Source organism: Cladophialophora psammophila (genome assembly GCF_000585535.1).
Source record: "Cladophialophora psammophila CBS 110553 chromosome Unknown aczJe-supercont1.11, whole genome shotgun sequence".
Classification (NCBI taxonomy): domain Eukaryota; kingdom Fungi; phylum Ascomycota; class Eurotiomycetes; order Chaetothyriales; family Herpotrichiellaceae; genus Cladophialophora; species Cladophialophora psammophila.
This window is the reverse complement of record NW_006912932.1, coordinates 374,305-397,948: the sequence shown is the minus strand read 5'-3', so window position 1 is coordinate 397,948 and position 23,644 is coordinate 374,305. Positions and strand designations below refer to the sequence as shown.

Here is a 23,644-nt window from a genome sequence, read left to right as displayed (position 1 = left end):
TCCTCTCTCCTATTCCTCCCCATATTGCATCACTGGACCATTATGGAGACCGACTGCCGGAAGACTCGAAAAAGGACAAGGGACCCAAAAAAAAAACGGGGAACACCTTCAGCACATCAGTGGAGCCTTGGAACGTTGGGAGCTGTCGATGAGGCGCAGCATTTGTGGTTCCATTGACCTCACAGTTCGAGAGTCAAGACAACCCGCTTGGGCCATGACTGCGCCTCACCGAAATCCTTTCGACTGGCCTTCGCTCCCCGTACCTGCATTGCCGTCCTTCCCTGTCAGCATCTTATTCGAAATGCAAGGCACCCACAAATAATGTCTTGAAGAGACTTTGGCTAGTTTCATCCAGGCGAATACAAGTACATAAGGACGATCCAGGGGAATTCCATTGTCGCGGACCATGTTCAACTACCCCATGTACTCGGTGCTGCGTGAGAGGACGGAGTATTCAAAGATGAATCGGAACGGCTTGACGGGTCTCCCCGTCGACTTAGGAGAAGCTTGTGAGAAATAGTGAGGTTCCTATTAATAGACGCGGTCACTAACTAACCTGCCAAAAAGACGGTCTCATAGCCTCGTCTAGGTGCCGAGAAGACTCTACATAATAGCTAGGCACAGTGGGAGACTTCCGACCCAGTTTCCGTCAAGGAGAAGCCCTATGGATGAGAGAAATTGCTCAATAGCCGATCTCGCGGTGAGAAGACTCCGTACATCGCTAGCTATTGAATTCTCGTTGTTTTTATCTCCAATCCAAGCATGAGATCGTCATCGGGGTGCAAAATGCAGTGGGCTTCTCTGTTTTCTACTGGTATATTGAGCATCCCAACTTCCCATAGGCACATGTCGCATCAACTCGTCCCTTGCTGAGTAATGAGAGCTTAGCAGCCACTGCCTTCAACTTTTGTGAACCTTTGGCCACATTTTCGCTGTGGTGCCGATGCACAATATTTGATCGCCCGCTAGCCCTTTGCCTGTCGAGATCGCCCTCAAAACGCAAAAGCATCACACCTACCCCCCATCGAAACCAACCCCCGCGTCCCTCCGCAATTCGACGTTGGAGATTCTTCACCTTCCATATGGATGGTATCGGCCTCTACCTCCTCTGAAATTTGCTCCTGGCTTGCCGGCATTCTTGGGCCCAGTGGGCGCATTGGCCGGAGCTGCGCTCACTGGAGAGGCACCACCGGGACCCTTGGGCGGTTTTGGCGTGTGTTGGCGAACCGGCCCGGCTGAGCCTCTGCCACCGACATTTCCTTCTGGCTGGGGAACGTCGTCGTACATTCCTTCCCACGACTGTGGCCCGCTTTGCCCCTGGCCTTGAAAGCCGCCGCCGCGAGGACCTTGCGGAAAGCCGCCCTGACGACGTACCTGTTGCTGCTGTTCGTACTTTTGTTGTTCAAATGCCAACTGCTCTTGTGCCGAAAAGCCGGCTCGCGGCCCTCCTGCCACACTGGCGGGGCCCATCGGTGGTCGATTTGCCCCCATGTTCATCCCACCCTGTTGCATCTGCATCATCTGTTGCATCATTTGAGGAGTTATGCCTTGCATGCCGCCGACGTTCTGAGCATTAGGGCTATTTGCACCTTGCATTTTCTGCAGCTGTTGCTGCATTTGCATTTGCGCCATCATCTGGGGATTCATGCCCATATTGCCCATGCCGCCCATGCCGCCCATGCCGCCCATCATGTTGGCCGCCATCTGCTGCTGCATCATTGCAAAGTATTGCTGCATTCTTTGCCAATATTGCGCCATCATCTGAGGGGTCATCCCAGTGGTGCCGGCCATCATGCTTGGAGTTTGAGCCTGGGGGTTTTGCGGAGCTTGGGTGGTGTCAGTACTAAAGCGGTCGTCGCGCCCGAACTTGCCTCTCCCACGACCACGACCGTAATCGTCATCTTCACCCATCTTGCCTCTTGGTTGTGCGCGCTTGACCTCGATAGGCTTCCCCAGAATCTCGAGCGGGTGGTACTGCAGGCATTTCTCTACGGCAGCGTCACTGTCAAAGGTCACGAATCCAAAGCCTCGCGGTCGGCCGGTGTCTTTGTCCATCATGAGGGTGGCATCGATGACCCGCCCAAACTGAGCAAAAAAGCCCTCAAAATCTTCTTCGGTGGCATCTTGACTGACTCCGCCCACGAATATCTTGGCTGTCTTTTCCTGTTCGTCTCGGGGGATCGCTCGCTTGGGGTCGATCTGGGCACACCTCAGTAAGCCTTCGTTCTTTCGGGGGACCAAATATTTTCGAGAAAGGGAACCAAGTTTTTCCTGTGTCTCCCGGGATGTATCGAAATGGGTAGGTCTTACAATTTTCCCATCCAAGAAATGTTCCTTTACCATCACGGTGTTGACTGTCTTGGGGTCCTTGAATGTCAAAAATCCAAAGCCTCGAGAGCGGCCTGTGGCGCTGTCTCGCATGACGGTGCATTCTTGAACTTCGCCGAATTGTGAGAAGTAATCATGAAGCGATTCTGTCAATGGAGGTTAGTGCGGTGCCCGGATGCCTTAATGCAGCGACAGATAGATTTCCGATTGAGGGAGAGGAGCTGGGACGATTCTTACGATCGGTTGTTTCCCAATTAAGTCCCCCTATGAACATTTTTCTGTAAACATCGCTATGTTAGCTATGGAAAGCAAACCAAACGAAAAGAATGAAGACGACGATGCGGCATGGGGGAGTGAGAACAAAAGACTGAGTGATAAGTCGAGGCGTGAAAAAGTTCGTTGGCAGGTGGTGGTTCTCCAATCCCCGAAATAACAGCCTCGTCTCGAGCTAGATGGGTTTTATTCCGTTCCTCAGTAGTAGAGGGCTCGCAGGGCCAGCTCCGCAAGTTTGGGGGAAGAGGGAATTCAACCGTGCAAGACATGCTCTAGATGTACATTCCATGGTGTGTGGGTTTTCTTTGTTGTGGGCAATCGTGATGGCGGCTTGTTGCAGTAGAGTAATGATCGCGGGCGTCCACCGTCAACTTGAATACAGACTGCAGACTGAATGGGACGGAGGCCAAGACTATTCGCATGAATTTGCCGCCTGTAGGAAGCAGACACGGTCCAGATCCAAGATCGTCCTGACCAACACCTTCCCAGCCCTGGTCTTCAGTCTTCGGCACTCGAGCGGCTTGCAGCCTTGCAGCCTTGCAGGAAAGCTGCGCCTTTCGTTGGACGCGGCCATTCCCATACACGATATAACAGGACGTCGGGCCTCTGAGTCGCTCGTTCTCTTCCCCATATGCGCAAGCAGTCGACTTTCTTCTAGCGGACAGAGGCAAAGGTTTGTTGGCTCTTTGAGATTCAGCAGATACTCCATAGCATCTATCTCCTGCCTGGGTTTGGACTTTGTTACTCTGCTCTGCCTGGAAAAGTATCTTGTTGTACGGTAGTAGTTTCTTGCCCACTATTCTGGCTTCGCTGAATGACCACTTTTTCGGCAATGAGATCGACTCGGCTAGTTTGATGCACCACGTAACCAGCCACTGACGCACGGCTCAATATTTGGAGAGGCTTCCCAATTCCCTAATCAGACCGAAGGGCCTCGAACTGCAGCTGTCCAAGCACGACTTGATAGCCAACCGAGGTGGAGCAGTTGCCAGCAATTCATCCGAGCCTGTCCTGAAAATGAAAATTGCAAGGTCTGTAGCCCGTTGTAGCGGGCTGCTTGACCAATCGCAGACCCGATCCGTTGTTCGTCATAGAAATGTATGAGAGCCATCCATTCCAGCCACGATCGACCTCCTTTGTTGTCTTTTACCCATGAACGGTATAGCACCTTCAATTCGCGTGTTTGTTTGCAGAGTTCTCAGACCACGCGCACCTTTGCGTCACCCAGTGCTGGTGGCTGCCACGGCCAACTGCGCCACGAACGACCCAGCTTCCTCTTCTCCACATTATCTTCGCAGTTGGTCCACCTCTTTCCTACTTTCCCAAGACTAGAGTCCACAACAAAACCGACTTACAAGAGCAGCCAAAAATAGGAGGGAGGTGCGGAACAAGGAGAACGTAGAGAAGAACATATACTCACCCATCTTCTTTCATATTGACGTTGTAGACCTCGGCCTGCGGCGGCTTCTCTTGCGTTTCTTGAGCTTGCTTTGGACTATGAGTGCCATTGGTGGGTTCATCCTGGCCCTGAGGTTCTGTATCGAAGGAAGTAGCGTCGAAGGCGACCTCTGGTTCTTCACCGTAGCCTGGCGTCTCACTTGTTTTCATTACTGTGTCGCTCGAGGCTGGCTGTGCAGAAGCAGGAACTGCACTCTTTTTGGGGGCGTGGTTCTCATCCGCTTCATAGCTGCAAAGGTCATATTAGGCTCTGCGCGAATCTCAACAAACACCACAGCAGATTTTTGAGAAGAGATGAGGCAAGGAAGAGAAGAGACTTACAGATCTGCGAAGAGGTCTTCTTCGACATCGTCGGGTTCTGCCATCTTTATCGTGCACAAAAGGGAACAGTGAGCAGAGGTGCCACGCCTTTCGCTCACGAGATCTTGTTTAAAAGACACGCCTCACGACTTGAGAGAGAGTAATCACTTGCAGGGGAAGACGGTGGAGAGGAAGAGCGGAACGGTGACTTGGACTCGGATGAGACGAGGGCGAAAATTTTAGGAGAGGAGATGAAGTAAAAACAATGGCGACAAGAGCGGGAGGTGACAAAGTGGTGCAAACTCCAGAGGCGGCCTTGAACCTTGAGCAGAGATCGTACTGGGTAGAGCCCACAAAGCCCAGCAAGCCCCGGCAAGCCGCAGGTTTGGTTGGCACCAGCAGCCGCTCGACGAGTTCTTGGCGCAGACTGGCGCAGTTAGACTTGGCAACACAAGCAGAGTAAAAGCGGCGCAGGGAAGCTCACTTTGGGACTCTCCTCGACCGTGCCGCTTTTAAAACCGGCGAGTCAGGCATCACAGGTGCTTCCGGTATCACCTAAATAGGATAGGCCCCTAAGCCACAGATCCTTCGAGCCGTGTTACAGTACTTGCATAACACGTATTGATTAAACTGGGTAAGGTCCCGACCAAACACGTGACGCTTTCATTTCTTGGCAATCCCGGTCACATCTACCTCTCACAGAAATTACTACTGTGACTAGAAATATAGAGCTATAATCAGGAACCAGAAATATCTAGCAGGCTGTCATCTGGCCTTCTAGATCGATCACACTTTGAAGCCTCCTAGGCATTTCCTCCACCCATTTATTGATTATTTTCTTTGACAATCTATTCCAGCCCTCTAGCGCAACCTCCCACACTGTGTCCTCGTCTCAGTGGCCAAACTTCTTGAGATTCTCGTTAGGCGCTCCGTCAGGCATTCTCAATTAGTGACTGATTAGATGAATATGGACAGCTGAAGTAGTAATCGATACGATGTTAAGATTTCTAGGTGTGAACTGAGTTGGACTGGCTTGGGCCATATCAACGCCTTATGTCATCTTACCGTTATAATCAGACATCTGGTAGCGATATTGTCACAAAGCACTTCTGGGTTTGGCATGCACGTGCAACAATGCACAGAGGCCTGTCAGGCAGGTCGCAAATCGAGAATGCCTTTCTGGTTGGTCCTGGCAAGACAACGCCACCGCCAATGCCACCACCAACACCAACCCACAGAGAGGAAGCGGCTAAGCGGCGTTGAGGAGTGAAAAAACAAAACAAAAGGAATGCTCAGAAATAGGTATGCGGCGTCAAGAAAACCATAGAGTACTCTATTTAAACTGAAAAGGATGGTACACGACTAGCACTGTAAACTGTTAAGAGTATACTGACAATAATAGTATACTAGTACAGCCATTCCGTGACTGTTGTAACTGTTGCCATTTCCCCTTGATGCTTGAATGCTCAATAGCTCCTTCCTACCATGAAGCCTCTCGTCCACAGCCAAAATGATGCCAGTCCCGTTTGTCCTGACATGTGACTAGCCAAATCGTCTACCTACCACCCCTATGCCAGCACAACATAGCCACTTTGCCTTGTTACAATACTTCTTTTCCATCATCCTGAAGGACGAGCTGGGCTATGGCACGGTCGTTGGGCAATGTCTTTGAACTCCGGTGCGTCACCATTGTGGAGCGACTTCCTCTGAGCCTTTCCTTCATTCTCTCCTACCTTTGGACTGATTTTGAGCCATTTTCTTAGGGACTTGCCTTTTTCTGTGGTCTTGGGGACGACTAAAACATATTTCTCTGAATGTCTCCGCTTACGAAGCCCCTTTCCTTGTTGCTAACGCCTTCATCTTGATCATTGGTATAGCACTACTCGGTTTCACCCATGTCACAGTCTCTACATCTGCTTTACAGCTGCTTTTCTACTCATCGTCTATGTGTAGGCCACCTCAATTCACTTCAATCGGGCGAACAGAAAGCAGGCTCAGGAAAAAGTCTTGGTTGAAGACTTGGAAGGATTCAGGTATACCGTATCCATACTGATCCTGGAAGATCGAAAGTGTACCTAAACGTCGACTCCCACTTTGTCATGGCTGGTTGCAAAGGAGACCTTCTATCCTCGCAGAAAAGTATATATATATATAACGAAGGTTTGACTCAACAACAATCGCACGGGAGTGCAGTTCCAAGTTGTACCTAAGCACTTAACCTCAAGTACAAGACATTTCGCCAGGGAAACCTGGGCCGGGTTCAAAGAGTTTAAACTGTTTTACTCGTTCATGGGAGACTCAAATTGCGTCCTCTGGAAAGCTTAAGAAACCAGGACAATTAAGGAGGAGACTTCGGATGAGGTTATGTCAACTGAATTTCAGATTTTGTGTATCAGCGGTGATATTCAACGTATGGGAGAGAGCTCGCGGCGACACCTATCCTGAGTGTACATGAGCCGAGAATTTGAACCTTACAAGAAATTGTATGTTGAGGTGATACTGTGTATGTAGCCAGATTTTGGCGCTCAGGCGATAACTACCGAGAGATAAGTTAAAACCTGCTGGCCAGGTCGAGAGGGGTCAGACCCCAGCCTGACCAGGCCTACATCAAAGCCTGTGGAATTGGAGCTAGATTACAGGAGCTCAAGACATCTCGGGCAGATCTTGCTATTTCCGCTTTTCATCATTCATGTACAACCACTTCCAGGGGAACCCCAGTAGCCAGTCGTTTGTTCCCAGTCAAGGAAGTCTTCCAAGCTGCACGGCCCGTTGCAAAGTAGTCGTCCACTTGTTCCAGAGTCAATCTCGCAGTCTCCGGAACAAACCAGAAAATGAGCAGGGTGATCACGAAGGTTACTCCAAAATAGAAGTACCCAACATTGACTCCCATATTTCCATAATCAGGGTTCAACATATATGGCGTCCAAAATGTAGCTCCAAAGCTGAATAAGTTGAAAACCGCGGTCGTGCTGGCTTGGCCATAGGTTCGAAGCGAAACACTATGCATTTCGGTGGAGGACAGCCAAACATTGGGCCCGATAAAAGCTCCAAATGTAAATGCCCATAGGCACAAGAATACCACCACGACATTCTTCGCAACAGAATTATCGGCCCCCAAGCCCGTGCTCACCGACGAGAAGATTAACATAAAACTTCCCATACACATGTAGCCAATCAACAACGAGAGTCGCCTGCCACAATATTCCGGAGTTAAAGGTCCAGGGATGGTGCCAGCAAAGATACAGAGCGCGATGGTAACGTTGATGAGATAGGGATTGTGGACGCCTACACCCGATAAGAATAAGGCCGTGTAATAGCCGACGAACTGAATTCCGGTAATCCCCATGCTGACAAGGACTAATGTCGACGTGAGAGTCCTGCGGATGTTCTTCCTGCCATATATCTCGGTCCACGAGGCGGTCGCCACCATAGATCGTTCAAGTTCAAGATGGAATTTGACGTCTTGGATCTGTGCGCTCACAATCTCAGAGGATGGTGTGGCATGTAGGAATGCTGCGAAAGAAATTCGAGCTTGATCTTCTCTCCCCTTGATCAAGAGCCACCTTGGCGACTCGCAGAATAGGAACGTGCCTAATGCCAACATGAGATTGAGAGGGATTTGGCAGACGATGGGTGTCTTCCACTGCCAGTCATTGGTGGGTGCAAAGTTGGAGGAACCGGCGCAGACAGCGGCTGCCGATGCATTACCAACGGACAGACCAGTGTTGAAAATGGCGAGCAGAAGGCCACGCTTCCTGGGAGCGACGCATTCGCAGCCATAGACGATAGCCACGGCCTGAAGTTGACCGATCCCAAGCCCGCCGATACATTTCACAACCATGTATTGGAGGAAGCTGCCACCAGTGCCGAGCATACCTGCGGCCGAGATGATGCAGAGTGCACAAGCTAATCGGATGTTGTCTCTTCGACCAAGCCATGTGCCCGTTACTCCTGCCAGCGCAGCTCCTGCGGCATAGAAAAGCGTCTGCACGCCGGTCAGCGACTGTTGAGTCGCGGACAACGTGCAAACTTCAACCATGACCCCGGTACCCGGATCGGGCATCTGTGTACAATGCCCAAAGGCTCTTCCGTACGACTGCATGATCAAAACGGCTCCTTGGTAGCCCTGGTCGAAATTGCAAATCCAGCCAGCGAAGGCAATCCAGGCTGCAAAGAAAACCATAGTCCTCGTGGTTTTTTGCTCACGCAGAGCTTGAACAGCCATGGTCGGGAGCGTGTCGACATGTGTGGTGCCGCCGTCCGACTCCTGCTGTTGATCGTTAGGGACATGCTCGAAGTGATCGAAGCTGTCGTGCTTCATGTCGGCCTCTTTGTCCTGTGCCATGGTTTTCCTTTTGCAATCTGGTTGTGAGTGGGTTGCCTGAAAGGACGAGAAGAGCACGAAGACAAATCCCGCAGGCCTTTTGAAACATAAATTCGAGGCATGGAAGGAGCAAGGTCTCTTCATGGTCCGCCTGGTGTGTGAACTTGGTCGTCCCGCCAGCAGGACCATCCCTTTCCTGCCCTTTCCCACCACTTTCCCGCTCGATTGGACTGGGGAAGAACAAAGGCGCATCTCCCGCAAGGCCGACATTTCCCCAGGTTTTTCATGCGGGGCCGCTAGCGGGGAATAGTGGAAAATTCGGGTCTTGTGGTACAGTGCATTCGTTCACTACGTTTTCAAGGTGCATTGGGCCTGCATGATAGCGCAGCACAAGTAGTGCAGGAGAAGATGCAGCCCATGTCATACAGTACGGTCCCTGATGAGTCGACTTACGATTCCCGCATCCAGCGGCCTCTGTTGCAGGCGCCCGAAAAGGTACGACAGTGTCCGCACTGCTCACGAGAGTTTAAGAAAAACGACCACTACGACCGTCATGTCCGCTCCCATACGAATGAAAAGCCCTATGGCTGCAGGACCTGCGGGAAGTTCTATCCTCGCCGGTACGTTGCGAAGGAGTGACCTCGTCATTCAACGGAGCTAAAAACCAAAGGGACACATTGTTGCGCCATTTCAAGACTCACGAAGTGACACGAGGCAAGCAAAGGGCTGCTAGGATCGCCATCAGTGAAGCTCACCCAGATGCCTCCCCACCCGCAGCCTTGGAGCAGGCCGCACACGCGTCGAGTATAGCTCTGCCTCCCAAGCCGACCTTGAGATCAAATTTGCCTCCTGCCGACACCGTCGTCGACACCACCGCCCCAAATGATCACGATGGTAGTATGGTCGTCCGTCCTCCGTTCGCGGGGTTCCAACATGAAATGATCATCAACCCGAATGTCTCAATCGCCGACTCTGGGTCGCAGCCTTTGGGACATTGGTTTGGTGACGAATTGGCCCAAATGTCAGTGCCGTCATCATCCACAGATCAAAGGGCAAGTTTCGACGCCTTCCCCGGCCACCAACTTACAAGCATAGAGTCCTCTGTACTAGATGGATTTGCTCTTAATGATCCGCTCCTTCAGTTTGACGCCACAAACTGGCTTCTAGACGAGGACTTTGTCGACATCGAGAATGTGGGTTCTTCATTGTATGAAGCACGTCCACTGAGCGGCCAACCACACCTGAAACCAGCACCTTTGTCTTCGACCAGAGGGAGTGATAGACCTCCATCGGTACTCGATCTACGACGCATGTGGTTTCTCCAAGTCCGGAGTCACATTGGAGTAGAAACAGAAGTGCAAGCCGTTAGCACGGAGAGGAGCGATATTGACGAGAATTACCATACGCAAATGGTTGAAGAACTTCGCACACCACTACCCAATGAACCATTGCCATCGGTTGATCTTCTGGTATAATATTCCCCTCCGGGGCAGGAAATATCTTGTCTAACCAATGTCGCAGAACCTCTGCATTCACTTTTTCTTCACCCGCTTCAATGTCGCGTTACCCCTCATACACGGTCCAACCTTCAGACCGAGCGCGAGCAGCACCATGTTCGTCCTGTTGATATGCGCCGCAGGAGCAATGACAATGACATCTGACGCTGCCACACGAATAGGGGCAAGGCTCTTTGAACGCGTCATTAGAACTGGAGCCGTTGTTCCATGGGAAAGGCGACTTTTACAGCACCCTCATCTGATGCGTGATAATATCAGAGGAGCAGCAATTGGCCAGACTTTTGCCCTCTTGTCAGGTGATCCTGCTCACCGTACGATCGCCGATGCCTATCATGGGACACTGATTTCGGTATCTTCTCTAGCCCTCCGTAATATCTAAAGCTAATCGTGAATACCAGCTTGCCCGTTCCGTCAGCCTCTTTACCGAAACCCCCGAGTTCGGTCCCAACGAGATGGTCTTAGGAGATGATCTTGAACGAGTATGGAAACGTTGGGCTCGTTGCGAAGAGATGAGACGGTAACCCGTATATGGGCTCGCCCTAGATACTGTGTCACTAACATCGTCGATAGCGCAGTTGTAATATTGCATATTCAGGATGCTGAAATTACCGCTCTCTTCCACCACGAACCGACTTTCCGACACAATGTAAGCCGCTTACCACCACTTGCACCCGCAGAGCTCTTTCAAGCACCGACCGCCACAATATGGGCGATGAAGTACAGAACGTGGCGGAGGAGCTGGCAAGATCAAGCAAGCGTAGCTCTCGGAGAAGACACAAACCACTTATCGATGCTGAACTCTTGGGCGGTACTTTCTGGGATAGGCGCTACTATTTGCGAATCTCGACACCTAAAATTACTCTCTGCGGAACGTATAACGGAGTTTCAAGCCGACCTTTTGATGTGGTATTCTTCACCCCAGAATTGCTGCCAGAAAAAAGAATGTCGAAGCCAAAGACAACCGGAGCTTCCATTCTGCTTAAGGCCGCTATGGCACCATACATTTATGGTTCTTACGACAGATTTCAACGCTCTGGAGCTGGCGGTGGGCAGGCAAGGCACCGATATCGACGCTTCAACATTAAATCATGTTAGAACCTGGATCTGCTCACCAGAATCTAAACGTTGCCTCCTTCATGCCATGTGTCTTCAGAATATGGTTGCCTCAACAACTGTAGGCTCAGCAGATGCCGTTCACACTGCCAGAATCCTCTTTTCGGCTGCTCTATGTTGGTATTGTTATATGCTCTACTTACCTTGGTGTTCGGCCTCAGTCGGATCGGATGCACATCTGTTGACCGATAAGACATCCGAATATCTGATGACGTTGCCGGAAATTCGGCTGTTACGAGAGAACAGGAGTGTTATAGAGACACGGCCAGGTATTCTGGACCAGGCCATCGCGGATCTGAAGGCAATACTCGTCGCAAACACAGCGGTAATGAAAGCTAGCACTTTATGTGTACTCGAGTCGACTCTTCGACGACTTGGAACGAGTGGTATCTCACGAAAGTTTGCGGACGTAGTCCAGGCCTTCGTCTCCGGGCAGACAGAATGAAAGAAGGTTCAGGCCCGTGTGCATATCCTTGAGAGCCCAAACAATGAATGACATCAACATAGGATGAGTGCTATAGGACTGGGCAAAATAAATGTCAAGAGGAACCCCCACAAAAAGCCATTTTCAGTCCTCCGTTGGTGAGGACAAAAGAAGTAGGACTACCGTCTGCTAGGAGAACGTTTGCCTCTCGATATGGCGATAGATCGACCCTTCGACGTCTGTGCCAAGTGTATGTTGCCCCCCGTCTTCGCTCGGGCTCGGCTAGGTGGTGTGAATGGAGAATGTGTAGGCTCAGAGCAAATAGAAAGCGGCTTGTCTCGGGGATACATAGGACTGATTTGTAAAGTGAGTTACACGTCGCCAAACTCGTTCTTCGTCGCATGGGCTTCCCACACGTCCCGCCGAAAAATCCATGCGGGCCTCTGCCTCATCGATCACAGGCCTCAATCACGTCCAGTCTTTCTTACTCATCAATTCAAGAACTGCATATGAAACTCAATTCCGCGCATTGTTCTGATGTCCCCGGGAGAGCAGGACAGGCGTGATGGAGCAAGACGGTACTGCGAGTGCCCAGTACAAACTGTACTACAACTCTTTCTCGATATGCTCGCTCATGGTCCTCTTGACACTCCGCTGGAAAGGACAGCCAAAGTCGCCAGCATTGGCAGTTGACCCCGTCGAAACAGAAATTGACATTTACGCTGGGCACCAGAACGACGAGGAATATCTAGAGAAGAATTGGAAAGGTCAGGTAGGGGAAAGGGCCGAATCCTGCGACGCATAGTGGCAGCTGGACTAATGAGACACTTTTGGCGAAGGTGCCCTTACTGCTTGGTCCTCAATCTGTCGAGATAACCGACAGCCTCGACATCACCAGGTTCTTGGGCGAAAGATATAGTCAGTTACTGCCTGGTCCGCATTGTGAGACAATCAATGCACTCTTGGATGAGCTACATGAGATCTGGTTTGTGAGCCTGTCCTTCACCGCCGACGACGGCCGATCGCAAGGAATCGTGAACATGATCCAGGAGCGTATCGCACACCGGACTTCCTCTGAAAAATACAAGGCTGCTTTACAAAGGAAGCTACAATTGTAAGTCCTATCGAATGAGGAGAGAGTTTTTCGACGCTGGAACACTCGTCTGATTGGACCGGACAGCCTCATGGATTCCTATCCCTTCGACCCGCACAACCCTGAAATAGTGGCGCGAGAGGAAATCAAGGCGCGGACATACCTAGAAAGGATCGCACACAACATTGTGACGAATAACCCCGGAGGCAAAGCCACGTGGATCTTCGGCGATGGTGTGGGACCGACTGCACTGGATGCCCATACTGTGGTTTTCGTGGCTCGTCTTGTCGATGCCTCTCGCCCATATTTGATTCCGGATGGTGTGTTGGCGTATGGGAGACAGCACCTGGAGAAAGGAGATTGGGCAGAAATTACGCAAGGAAACTCAACATTGCATACCTTGTGGGAGAAGCAAGAAGAAAGGAGGGCATTAGAACCATCTGGGCGAAATTGACTTGTTTCAGTGCTAGATTTGCTCTTTGATAGTACAAACCCCACAAGAATTCAAATGCGGACAGAAGAACACGATCAAACCAGGAGGATTTCATGAGGGGGAGAATAGTGCCCTTCGTTCTACCACATAACTGTCTGCGTACCTCCGTTGCTCTGCCATCTTTGACACTGTTGAGAAGAGATAAAGGTTAGTGGGAGAATATGGCGCCTCAACCCGACCCTTCTACATTTTGGCGTTCGCGTCCCGCATGACCTCCTTGATTTCGTGCGTAGTTGAATTGGCAAAGTCCGCAACGCCTGATAGAATGGTGTCATGATTAATCATGGATTCCCCTAAGCTAACCCCATAGCTTCGAAAACGACCTCTCAAGGTCGCGGAAGCACAGGCGTCTAGCGTGTGTGGCGACACTTCGCTTTGATGCAGCACCGTGAGCCTTGATGAGGTGGGTTCGGCGGGAATTGATGCCCCTGTACTGGCTGAATCCGGCCTCACGTCATGCAGTATTTCCCACCACGGGGAGATCGGGTGAGGCCATCAAAAGGCACAGAGGCACCTTCGACCCGGCTTGGATGTCCTGCAGATGGGTTAGGATTGGGATTCGGAACACCGATATAAGGCCCGTAAGAAAGATCGTCGCAGATGCCGCTCCACTCTCCTCGTCAGCTTACCGTCCCAGCCTCAACTGTTGTGCTCGATCATGTCTCATTCAGCACCGGGAGACGTTGTCTTTGTATCTGGTGGTACTGGTACCCAGGGTACCGCCACAATCCGTGCCCTTCTCCGCCTTGCTTCCTCCACGCACCCTATCTCCATTCACGCTCTCGTCCGCGACCCTGACAGCCCCAAAGCTCAAGCACTAGCACAACTTTCGCCGTCAGTCAAGCTTTTCAAGGGGGACAACGACGACCGATCCGCCATCGCCGCCGCCGCAGAATCATGTACCGCGTGCTTCTTCATTCTTCTCACGGGTTGGGACCAAACGGAGTCCAGAGCAGAGCGACGTCAAGCTGATACCATCCTCTCAGTTCTCTCCTCGGTCACCACCATGAGGCGAGTGGTGTATACCACCACCGCAGGTGTGCGAGATCCCAGCATTCCAGGAAACTTTAAGAACCTCGAAAAGGGCACCCACCGCTACGCCTACTTCGAAGGTAAACATGCCAACGAGATGGCGGTCCAGAAGACTGCCGAGGAGAATGGCTGGGCTTGGACGATTTTCAAACCAGCGTACTTTCTTTCAAATTTTCTCAAACCGATGGCCGAATTCATGTACCCACAGCTTGCTGAGCACCGGATTGTGACGGTGATGCCGGCCGACTGGAAGTATTATCTGGTCGATCCAGAAGATATTGGACTATTCTGCGCCGTCGCTGTCATCGGACCTGGAAAGGGACGTGACCTGCCTGACATGTCGTTGCAGAAGATCGATCTGGTCTCCCAGGTCGGCCTGTTAACCGACGTCACCGGTGCAATGGGGAGAGCCCTCGCAAAACATGGTGACCAGGTGAAAATTAACGTCGAGTACATTACCGCGGAGGAAGCACAGAGGAGAGGAATTAACTCGTCCAAGACGGAATACGAGCAGTTTCTGGCGAGTAATCCAACACCCCTTGACTTGCAGCGTGTCAAGGATCTAGGATTCGAATCGGGAACACTCGACGGGTTTTTTGAAAGGGAAATACAGAGGCTGAAACTGGTGCTGGCCTTATGAGGACGGGCTCTGTGAAAGATACCGTGTGGTTCTGGATATAGACACGGATGAAGGGATGGTTATAACAGCAAGACTAAATTTTGATGCAGGGGGCAAAAATGTAGCAGAACTTGCCAGCAGTGATAGTGTGTGACCTCCTTCATTGAAAGTCTGTCAGTGGTGGCTATGGACTGCCCGCCTAGAGTTTCAGGCCGGTCACCGGCAGGTTTTCTCGATACAACTCTAAATCCTCTGTCACATCACCATATTTAAACTTCAATGTGTCGGTGAAATAGTTGAATCGCCTCCTCCACGGACCCTGGCTGCCACACTTTGGCAAGCTGTCTGCCGCTGCTGCCAAGACGTACGTCGAGCTCAGCGTGATAAGAGGGCACGCCTTGACAGACCCGTCGGTTGGGACGCGCGGGACAATAGTAGACAGCCCGTGTTTGCGCATTCCCCTCAAGAGACGGCAAAGCAGGAAAGCTGTGGCATCAGCACCGAGTGTCCAGGAGGCCATGACATATCCGGTCACCACCATGGCGTTGGGTAGGTCCTGTAACATGGCGTTGTGCCACGCTAATTTGTCCCCAATGCGGTAGGGTTTCCCATCCACCGTGATGCTGATCTTCCCACCCCACAGCATTTTCAGCCCAGTAGCTGTGATTACAATGTCGGCGGAGAGCTTTGATCCATCGTCAAGAAGAATACCGTCGCCAACCACCTGCTTGATGGTTCCGGTCACGATTTTCGCACCCTTTCGGATTGCATCGTAAAAATCGCCGTCAGGAGCAAAGCACACACGTTGGTCGAATGGATTGTAGCGGGGCGTAAAGTTGGGATCCATCGGATAACCTTCTGGTAGCTGTTTAGTAGCTGCTTTCCGGATGGTGTTCCTAGATAAGGTTGGGAAAAGGCGGCAGAAGTAGTAGAAGAGTATTGGAAATGTCAGGAAATAAAGCCTGTTGAGAATATATGCCAGACGCTTGGGTAGATACTGCTTCAACCGGGAGACCTTGGACGAGTTGGATATCGAAATGATATAGGACGGGCTGCGTTGTAGCATAGTAACGCTAGCAGCCTTCTGCGCTAGAACTGGAACAAGAGTAATTGCTGTGGCGCCGCTTCCTATGCAAACGACTCTTTTGTCGGTATAGTCAAGGTCTGCAGGCCAAAACTGGGGATGAACGGTTTGACCCTCGAATGAGTCTAACCTAGGAATGATAACTGGCAAAGCTTGCTCGTAATCATAGTAGCCCGTGCCGAGGACAAGGAACCTCGCGAAGCTTTGGTGTTGGACACCGTTGTTCGTGGTCGCTGTTAACTCCCACAAGTGGGACTTGACCGACCAATTCGCCTTCTGAATTCGAGTATTAAACTGAATATGATTGTCGATTCCTTCCATTGTAGTAGACGTCCTGAGGTATTCTAGAATGGACCCTGCATCTGCGATAGGATTATTCTTTGTCCATGGCCGCCAAGAGAACCCAAAGGTGAAAAGGTCCGAGTCGGAACGAAGGCCCGGGTATTTGAAAAAGTCCCATGTCCCTCCGATTGTATCTCGGGCCTCGAAGATGGCGTAGTTGATATCAGGAAGCTCAGTCTGAATGCGATAGGCGGTATTGATACCTGATATCCCTGCACCGATGATCGCAACATCTAAAATATCACTCCCATTGGCAGGTTCCTGTTTATGCTCGGCATTAGGCGTTTTCGACATAGTTTCCGATTTCAAGTGTAGCCAGGTCAAAATGCCATCTACTTGCTATGATTTACGGAGCCTGTAAGTTTCGTTCGATATATAGAGTACTGTTTTAGGTTTGCCCGTCGTTGCATCAGGCCACGGCGCCCATATGCGCCTTGTCCCTGGGTGGACACTCCGACGAAACCAGGTCGAACTTGGGCCCGAAACTAAGGCTGACTCAAAACAGTCAACAAGTAGACAAGTCATCCGAGTCGATGCCGCCCCACCTCTTCCGGGCGGGACGACATATCAAAGCGTTGTCGGACGCCTCACATTTGCAAACCCTCTGGGAGCCGTCTACACAAGGTTAGCTTCGCGGCGTAGAAATAAGGTACAGAAATAAGGTTCAAGAAATAAGGTACAAGAAATAAGGTGCAAATAAACTGGATAAGGTAGACACTACTTCTTAGTTAAGAACTTAATTGCGCCAATGATATTGCCCGCCCCCCACGTTCACTGTTATTTTGTGGTGGTTGATTTACTAAGTTCCGTCTAGCCCCGCTTACATCTGTTGTTTCTTAAATGTACTTGTTACTTGTCGGACGCGGCTCATGATATTAACTCTTCGACTTGAAGCGTCCCGCAAAGCTTCTCAAGAGCTGACAGCTCACTGGAATCCGACAGGTGCGGCACATGACAAATCAGCCGGGCTTTTGGCCCTATTTTGGTCTCCTAGTGGAGTGATGATGGAAAGCCCTCTTATGCCACGGCCAGGCCACGGCTCCAACCCGATATATACGCTGCTTCTTATAGTGGCTGAGGATGCACCGGGGCCAGATACGCAGGTAAATTTATACACTCGAATCGTTTCTTTACCGAGTCGCGTCGCGCTACCAGCCGCTCTATCGTTTTCACGCCGCAGGGGAGACCACGCGTCACGTACAATATCCTCGTTGGACAATGGCTCTTCGACCAGAGAAGATAGATGTCCACAGCCATTTTTTACCATCATTCTATCGTGAAGCATGTCGGGCTAACGGCCACGGCGCTCCCGATGGATATCCTATCTTACCGGTACGCATTCTATCGTTCAGCCGTGACAGTCTGGATCTCCTAAGCACAGTGTTCAGGAATGGAGTTTGGGGGCGCACTTGCAGATGGCCGACAAACTGAACATCACCAAATGCTATTTATCCGTCTCTTCGCCAGGAGTTCATCTCGTGCCAAACGATGACGAGCTTGCGCGGAACATTTGCCGTCAGTGCAACACGGTGGCTGCTGATGCGAAGGCGCATTTCCCGGACCGGTTTGGGTTCTGGGCCGCACTTCCACTGCCTGATGTGGAGGGAGCCCTCGATGAACTTGCCCATGCTTTTGATGTTCTCAACGCCGACGGAGTCGCGGTCTATACCAATACTCATGGATACTATTTGGGCCACAGCGCGTATGAGCCTATCTGGGCCGAGCTAAATCGTCGACATGCAATTATTTTCGTGCACCCAACCACTCCCTGTTGCCTGGAACAAGGATGTGGAAACGAGACTAGTTGCCGCAACGCTTCACCTCTTCCAGAATTTCCACGCCCCATCTTCGAGTTCTTTTTCGATACCGCCAGAGCTGTGGTAAATTTATTCTACTCCGGGACGATCGCTCGTTATCCTAATATTATTTATATAATTCCTCATGCGGGGGGTTGTCTACCGCCTTTGATAGAAAGATTCTCATCTTTTGGACGAGGTATTCCGAGCCTTCCGGTTGACGAGTCGGTCACTCCAGCCTTTGTGAAGGAGAAACTGGGGAAAAACTTCTACTTCGACATGGCAGGAACTGCATGGCCTGATCAATTACCAGCTTTACTTGCATTTGTCGACAAGGAGCACATCCTCTATGGCAGCGATTACCCTTTCACCCCGGTACAGTTCGTGGAACTACTTGCTAACACGATGGAAGAGCATATGCCTCGGGTAATGATGACTGAGGACGAGCGTAAGATGGCTTACAAAGGGAATGCTGAAAGACTATTTCGGAAGCAAATGGTGGCTTCAAAAGCAGAAGCCTCTTCCAACACTTTGAGCAAAGACTTGTCGCTGTGAAAGATATAGAGGAATTTTGGAGGGCAGACTTCCGCCAGCAGTCGGAGGTTTTGAGCTCTACCCATATCGAAGACTCATTATTTGCCGTTGCAACGGCTCTCATATCAAACTGCTGTCCGCTCTAAATTTGCTGTAGTGTCGGATATGACCATGGGAGCAGAGGGTTGTGTATTGCGTGTTGTGTTCTCCGAAGAGAAGCCGTGAGTAGCTGCATATAGTGGCCTTTTGAGGAGGCAATTTCCCAGCTTGTTTTCCTCAGCTTCGATTGGATTTCTGAACTACGCTCGATGCACGATACGGCACCGACATTAAAGGCCTCACAATACCCACCTGGACAGTGCAGTATACGGGATAAAGGTAAACGATCTCGGGAACAGATATGTCACAGCCCATGGTCTTTTCCACTATCGGATTCGCTGAAAAGTCGTCTTCACCCAGTCTCATGGATAGACTGAAGGAAAATCACAATGGACGGAAAACCACAATGGATGGCCATTTTATATGCTGTTCTACCAATTCTCTATATTTTCTGACTCACTCAACCCGCCTCAAGTTCAAAGACTTCATAAACCTCCGACTGCGGTGCCTCGAGGAAGTCCTCTACTGTCGGTTCCTTCCCTCCTGGATCTCAAAAGATGCAGCACATTCCAGGGCGAAACCAAAGACTCGCAGCAGGAAGCCCGAACATTGGTATGAGTACTCGATATGATGCGGTACGTTCGTCATCAGCCTGCTCTCCACCCAAGGGGAGCTTTTGAAAGCGCGCCCAAATTCATGCATTGTGTCGGCATTTAGGTGCCAGAGTGTGTCGGCATCTCCCACCGAATACAACACCTGTACGCGAATGTCTTTGGCATAATCCGACCAGTACGTCGGCCATTGTATATTGATATCGTACACTTCGGCGTCGGATGTGTTGGATTCGCCTCTTCTCGACGAGAAAACCGAAACATCGAATAAAGCAGCGTGTGGCCCAGCTGCTTGCTTCTGACGGAATTCGTGAGGAATTTCAATGACCTTGCCAGTTATTGCATAGTTGTCTCCGAAGAAGCGCGACATGGGAGCCGTATCTGGAGAGCAGCCCAAGGCTGACAGAACCAGACCTGACAATTTATATGTGGGTGAGCTTCGGCCTGCTAGGCCTGCGGCGACGGTGGCGACTCCTCCCCCAACTGAGCAGCCGTATAAGACTATCGAAGTCGCGTTCAAAGTTTTGGAGGACTCGGTCCATACCGCCGGGAGGGCCAGCTCGTGTAGCCAGCGGCCTTGTCTTTGGATATACGTCTCTTTACTATCAGTCGCAGGAGGTAAAGGAGTAGTCCCGCCGTAGCCAGGGCGATTAAGAGATATCACTGGGACACCTAAGAATTCCGATAATGGGCGTACGCTATGTTTCTCGTCGATGTCGAAACTGTCACAATCGACCGAGCCACCGTGGATGAGAACCACCAGTGGTATGGCAGGAGAAGACTGTGTTACGAGAGGCGCCTGCTTGAGGAAGCTGCTGCCGGTGACAATTGTCCCGTCGGCTAGTTTCAATGATAGGGGTTGAGCCATATTGTCCGGTCCGGTTGTACGTGTGCTTGATAGGCGGCGGGATGACAGAATGTGTTTCTAAAAGATCCCGAGTGGCAGTGTGAATCCAGCACAGTTATGTCCTTTTATGTCTGCAAAGGCCACTGAAGCCTCACCTGTAGAAAAGAGGGCCAGTACTCGAGATTCGATGTGGGACCTATGTTGATCAGACTGTACAAAGATTGTCACTCCTAGGTAATGTGTTGTTGGTGGATGTAGCGCTTAACCCCCACAAAAGAAGTGTGGTTACCCCTTGACTTGCCATCAGAAATTTGCTTCCTCCGGTAGTAAGTTCCATTTCTGTGTCGTCAATGCAACCGCATGTGCGCCTCTAGAGCACTCCCGTTATCATCTTATTTCCACGGTTTTCCGGAAGATCTTCTTCTAGACCTTCCCGCACAGCGCCAGGTAGACGAGTCAGGCTCAATGCATGCTAGCTCGAAACCTTCCCTGTCGGAGAGAGTGGATCCGCTGTCCCGCATCCCGCCAGATTGAACAGTGCTTCCCACTCCCGGTTCACGAGCGCTGCATAATTTAGATCAGACCAATTCGTCAACCAGGAGCAGGCCGTTTACTTTGAAGATAGGTTTGAATTGTTGGTCATGCACATACTAACAGCCATTATGTGGGAATCACTGATAGCCACCTTTCCCACCCATGAAAAGCTCAAGAGCCGAAAGTGGGTCTTCCTTGGATCTGGAAGAGTCGTTGTTATCTCTGAGGGCTGATGGTACCTACCACAACGATTGTAGACTAGTTTCTTGACGATGTCAAAAGATTGGCCGGCTCTCTGTCGGGTGCTCGAGCTGAAAGCTGACGATGAAACATCAATCCCGGTTTACCTCCGCTGGTTCCCCGTAAGAAACCAGCCTCGCAGGATCCAACCTTAGACATTCCCGTCCATTTGTCACAATCCCTAGTTAGGTTCGCAAAGATATCCTCAATCAAACAGATGGTTGAATAACAGATTGCTTCATGAGCGCGGTACACGGCGACCTATTCCATCAGACGAGTCCTGTCGTGGGCGTAAAAGTGAGGACGAAGTCCCATAAATGAAAAGGTACCGAACTCCAAAATTGCCACCGTCTTGTTCACCTCTCCTTTAGCTTGCAATAGAAAAGTCCAGAACAAGGGCGACGACTTCTCACCCTCAGCGGCGAGGGCCTGAGCTCTCAGCTGACCATATACCACATCTGAGCACACCGAGGGTCTCCACTATGGTCACTGACAAGATCCGCCCATACAATGATGCCAGGATCTCCTATCGTTCCGCGCACCTCAACGGCGTAACCTACGGGTACATCTACTCGCCCCGTTCCACCCTCGGACCTAACCGTGGCACAATCTTTCTGATCCACGGCTTTCCCGACATCAGCCTAGGCTGGCGATACCAGATCCCTTTCTTGACCTCCCTCGGCCTGGACGTGATCGCTCTCGACTGCATTGGATACGGGCGCACAGACTCCCCCCGCTTCAACTTGTCGTATTACACCTACAAACGCATCGCAACCGACATCAGGACGTTATGCGCGCAACTCAGCCTATCGCAGATCATCCTAGGCGGTCACGACTGGGGCGGCGCCATCGTCTATCGAGTTGCCCAATACTACCCAGCTCTAGTCACCGCTGTATTCAGTATCTGTACGCCTTTTTTCCTCCCTAGCGCGAAATACGAACCTCTTGCGCAATTGATGGATAAGAGACTTCCCAACTTCGCATATCAATTACACTACGTGTCCGGAGAGATCGAAGAGGCTGTCCACTCGATGATGGAAATCCGGCAGTTCCTGGACAATATTTACGGGGGACGGACAAGCGACGGACGCGATGGCTTCGATGCGGAGAAGGGCATCGATCTCGGGGTGCAAAGGGAAATTGGGAAGAACCAGCTGCTGAATGAGGAGGAGATGAAGTACTATGTCGCGGAGTTTGCGCGACATGGATTGAACGGACCGTTGAATTGGTATCGGAGCCGCGAGGAGAATTATGTCAATGAATGGCGGGACTTTTTTCTTGATGGGAATGCGAGTGAGGTGGAGGTGAAGAAAAGAGTGACGATTCGTTGTGAGGTTTTGTTTGTGCTTGCCACAAATGATAACACGCTGAAGTCGTTCATGGCAGAACGAATGGCGGAGCGGATACCGAAGTTAACAAGGCGAGAGGTCGCGACCGGTCACTGGGCTCTTTGGCAAAAGCCAGATGATGTCAATCGGCTCATTGGGGACTGGCTAAAGGAGAAGGTGTTCCCTCAATCAGAAAGGGAGAGCAAGTTATAATCCAGGCTGGCTGGTAAGGTTTGTGAGGCGGGTAGGTGTCATTCTTCAGAATCCAGATACAAAGCGTGTGGCCGTGTCTCTCAACTTGGCAGCAATGTAGAAGGCAATAAATATCAAGCTTCTGGTCCAGATAGGGTGGCCGGTCAACACGATCCGATTTTAAAAAATTACCCTCTGATCTCTCGCCCGTGTCGATGCTCAGCCTTTGGAAGGCCATAAGACTAAGCATGCCTGACTACCACACCAGTCCATCAACAGCCTTCTCAGGACTATGGTCACCTTAATTTCCTCTTATGGAACCCCCTTGCCGACCAGTGGACTATCCTCAGCAGGTTGAGACCATCACCGCGGTCATTCTGACCAGCACGAGTTCTGGCTAAGGTATCTGTCAGATTGCTTTCAATATTGACAAGCACACTTGGATTACCAAGAGCATTTTCCAAGTTCAAATTGGCGACAGACCAATAATCGCGTGCCTTGAGAGCACTTTACTGATGGGGATAAATCGGATCCATGTGTGGACAACCATTTCGGACAATGATTGGAACCATTGTTGAAATACCGTTGTACATCCCACCACTCATTCCTGCTGATGTTAGTAGTACGCCGCCTTCAAAGCAGAAATATCACGTCTATTGCCTTGAGTGATATAATCCAATATCTAGTCACCAGTTCACATTAAGACCCATATCGCTGCAGGCATACCAAGTACAGCAAGATGACTTGTACTCTCGAGCATCCTACCCTTGGCAAGATCCAAGGAAACGCGAACAGCGGTGTCACGCAGTTTCTAAATGTCAAGTACGCTGCCTTGAGCCATAGATTTGGTTGCCCTGTCTTGTACGAAGGTGCTGGTTCTTCGGGTGTGATCGACGCCACCAAAATCGGGTATGCGACACATTTCCTTACTGAACAGGTAAATGACCGTTGCAAGCCTTGTGCCACTGACAGAATTATTGCCATAGTCCAGCAGCAATTGCCGGCAAAAACAGCTGCTACGAGGAGTTTGCCTTGATCTAGCAGAAGCTTCCAGCCCCCGAAT

General features: G+C 50.9%; 11 protein-coding genes across 11 annotated transcripts; 6 read left to right on the top strand and 5 right to left on the bottom strand.

Moving 5' to 3' along the window:
* Nucleotides 1-1,071: 1,071 nt before the first annotated feature.
* A1O5_07361 (uncharacterized protein) lies at nucleotides 1,072-2,602 on the bottom strand (the record flags this gene model as incomplete). Its single annotated transcript, XM_007747950.1, has 3 exons — nucleotides 1,072-2,199; nucleotides 2,311-2,474; nucleotides 2,566-2,602. 3 exons carry the CDS (start codon nucleotides 2,600-2,602, stop codon nucleotides 1,072-1,074), a joined length of 1,329 nt encoding a protein of 442 aa, XP_007746140.1.
* A 1,415-nt stretch (nucleotides 2,603-4,017) lies between these two features.
* A1O5_07360 (uncharacterized protein) lies at nucleotides 4,018-4,424 on the bottom strand (the record flags this gene model as incomplete). The annotated part of the gene is made up of 2 exons (XM_007747949.1): nucleotides 4,018-4,288; nucleotides 4,381-4,424. The coding sequence occupies 2 exons, from the start codon at nucleotides 4,422-4,424 to the stop codon at nucleotides 4,018-4,020; spliced, it is 315 nt and encodes a 104-aa protein (XP_007746139.1).
* A 2,618-nt stretch (nucleotides 4,425-7,042) lies between these two features.
* A1O5_07359 (uncharacterized protein) lies at nucleotides 7,043-8,704 on the bottom strand (the record flags this gene model as incomplete). The annotated part of the gene is made up of 1 exon (XM_007747948.1): nucleotides 7,043-8,704. One exon carries the CDS (start codon nucleotides 8,702-8,704, stop codon nucleotides 7,043-7,045), a length of 1,662 nt encoding a protein of 553 aa, XP_007746138.1.
* A 396-nt stretch (nucleotides 8,705-9,100) lies between these two features.
* A1O5_07358 (uncharacterized protein) lies at nucleotides 9,101-11,758 on the top strand (the record flags this gene model as incomplete). The annotated part of the gene is made up of 5 exons (XM_007747947.1): nucleotides 9,101-9,303; nucleotides 9,354-10,152; nucleotides 10,205-10,549; nucleotides 10,599-10,717; nucleotides 10,771-11,758. 5 exons carry the CDS (start codon nucleotides 9,101-9,103, stop codon nucleotides 11,756-11,758), a joined length of 2,454 nt encoding a protein of 817 aa, XP_007746137.1.
* A 544-nt stretch (nucleotides 11,759-12,302) lies between these two features.
* On the top strand, nucleotides 12,303-13,284 carry A1O5_07357 (uncharacterized protein; the record flags this gene model as incomplete). The annotated part of the gene is made up of 3 exons (XM_007747946.1): nucleotides 12,303-12,509; nucleotides 12,577-12,851; nucleotides 12,918-13,284. 3 exons carry the CDS (start codon nucleotides 12,303-12,305, stop codon nucleotides 13,282-13,284), a joined length of 849 nt encoding a protein of 282 aa, XP_007746136.1.
* A 697-nt stretch (nucleotides 13,285-13,981) lies between these two features.
* A1O5_07356 (uncharacterized protein) lies at nucleotides 13,982-14,995 on the top strand (the record flags this gene model as incomplete). The annotated part of the gene is made up of 1 exon (XM_007747945.1): nucleotides 13,982-14,995. The coding sequence occupies one exon, from the start codon at nucleotides 13,982-13,984 to the stop codon at nucleotides 14,993-14,995; it is 1,014 nt and encodes a 337-aa protein (XP_007746135.1).
* A 178-nt stretch (nucleotides 14,996-15,173) lies between these two features.
* On the bottom strand, nucleotides 15,174-16,694 carry A1O5_07355 (uncharacterized protein; the record flags this gene model as incomplete). The annotated part of the gene is made up of 1 exon (XM_007747944.1): nucleotides 15,174-16,694. The coding sequence occupies one exon, from the start codon at nucleotides 16,692-16,694 to the stop codon at nucleotides 15,174-15,176; it is 1,521 nt and encodes a 506-aa protein (XP_007746134.1).
* Nucleotides 16,695-17,618: 924 nt separating this feature from the next.
* On the top strand, nucleotides 17,619-18,751 carry A1O5_07354 (uncharacterized protein; the record flags this gene model as incomplete). The annotated part of the gene is made up of 2 exons (XM_007747943.1): nucleotides 17,619-17,732; nucleotides 17,789-18,751. 2 exons carry the CDS (start codon nucleotides 17,619-17,621, stop codon nucleotides 18,749-18,751), a joined length of 1,077 nt encoding a protein of 358 aa, XP_007746133.1.
* Nucleotides 18,752-19,351: 600 nt separating this feature from the next.
* Nucleotides 19,352-20,308, bottom strand: A1O5_07353 (uncharacterized protein; the record flags this gene model as incomplete). The annotated part of the gene is made up of 1 exon (XM_007747942.1): nucleotides 19,352-20,308. The coding sequence occupies one exon, from the start codon at nucleotides 20,306-20,308 to the stop codon at nucleotides 19,352-19,354; it is 957 nt and encodes a 318-aa protein (XP_007746132.1).
* Nucleotides 20,309-21,543: 1,235 nt separating this feature from the next.
* A1O5_07352 (uncharacterized protein) lies at nucleotides 21,544-22,602 on the top strand (the record flags this gene model as incomplete). The annotated part of the gene is made up of 1 exon (XM_007747941.1): nucleotides 21,544-22,602. One exon carries the CDS (start codon nucleotides 21,544-21,546, stop codon nucleotides 22,600-22,602), a length of 1,059 nt encoding a protein of 352 aa, XP_007746131.1.
* A 718-nt stretch (nucleotides 22,603-23,320) lies between these two features.
* On the top strand, nucleotides 23,321-23,622 carry A1O5_07351 (uncharacterized protein; the record flags this gene model as incomplete). The annotated part of the gene is made up of 2 exons (XM_007747940.1): nucleotides 23,321-23,490; nucleotides 23,568-23,622. 2 exons carry the CDS (start codon nucleotides 23,321-23,323, stop codon nucleotides 23,620-23,622), a joined length of 225 nt encoding a protein of 74 aa, XP_007746130.1.
* Nucleotides 23,623-23,644: the final 22 nt, after the last annotated feature.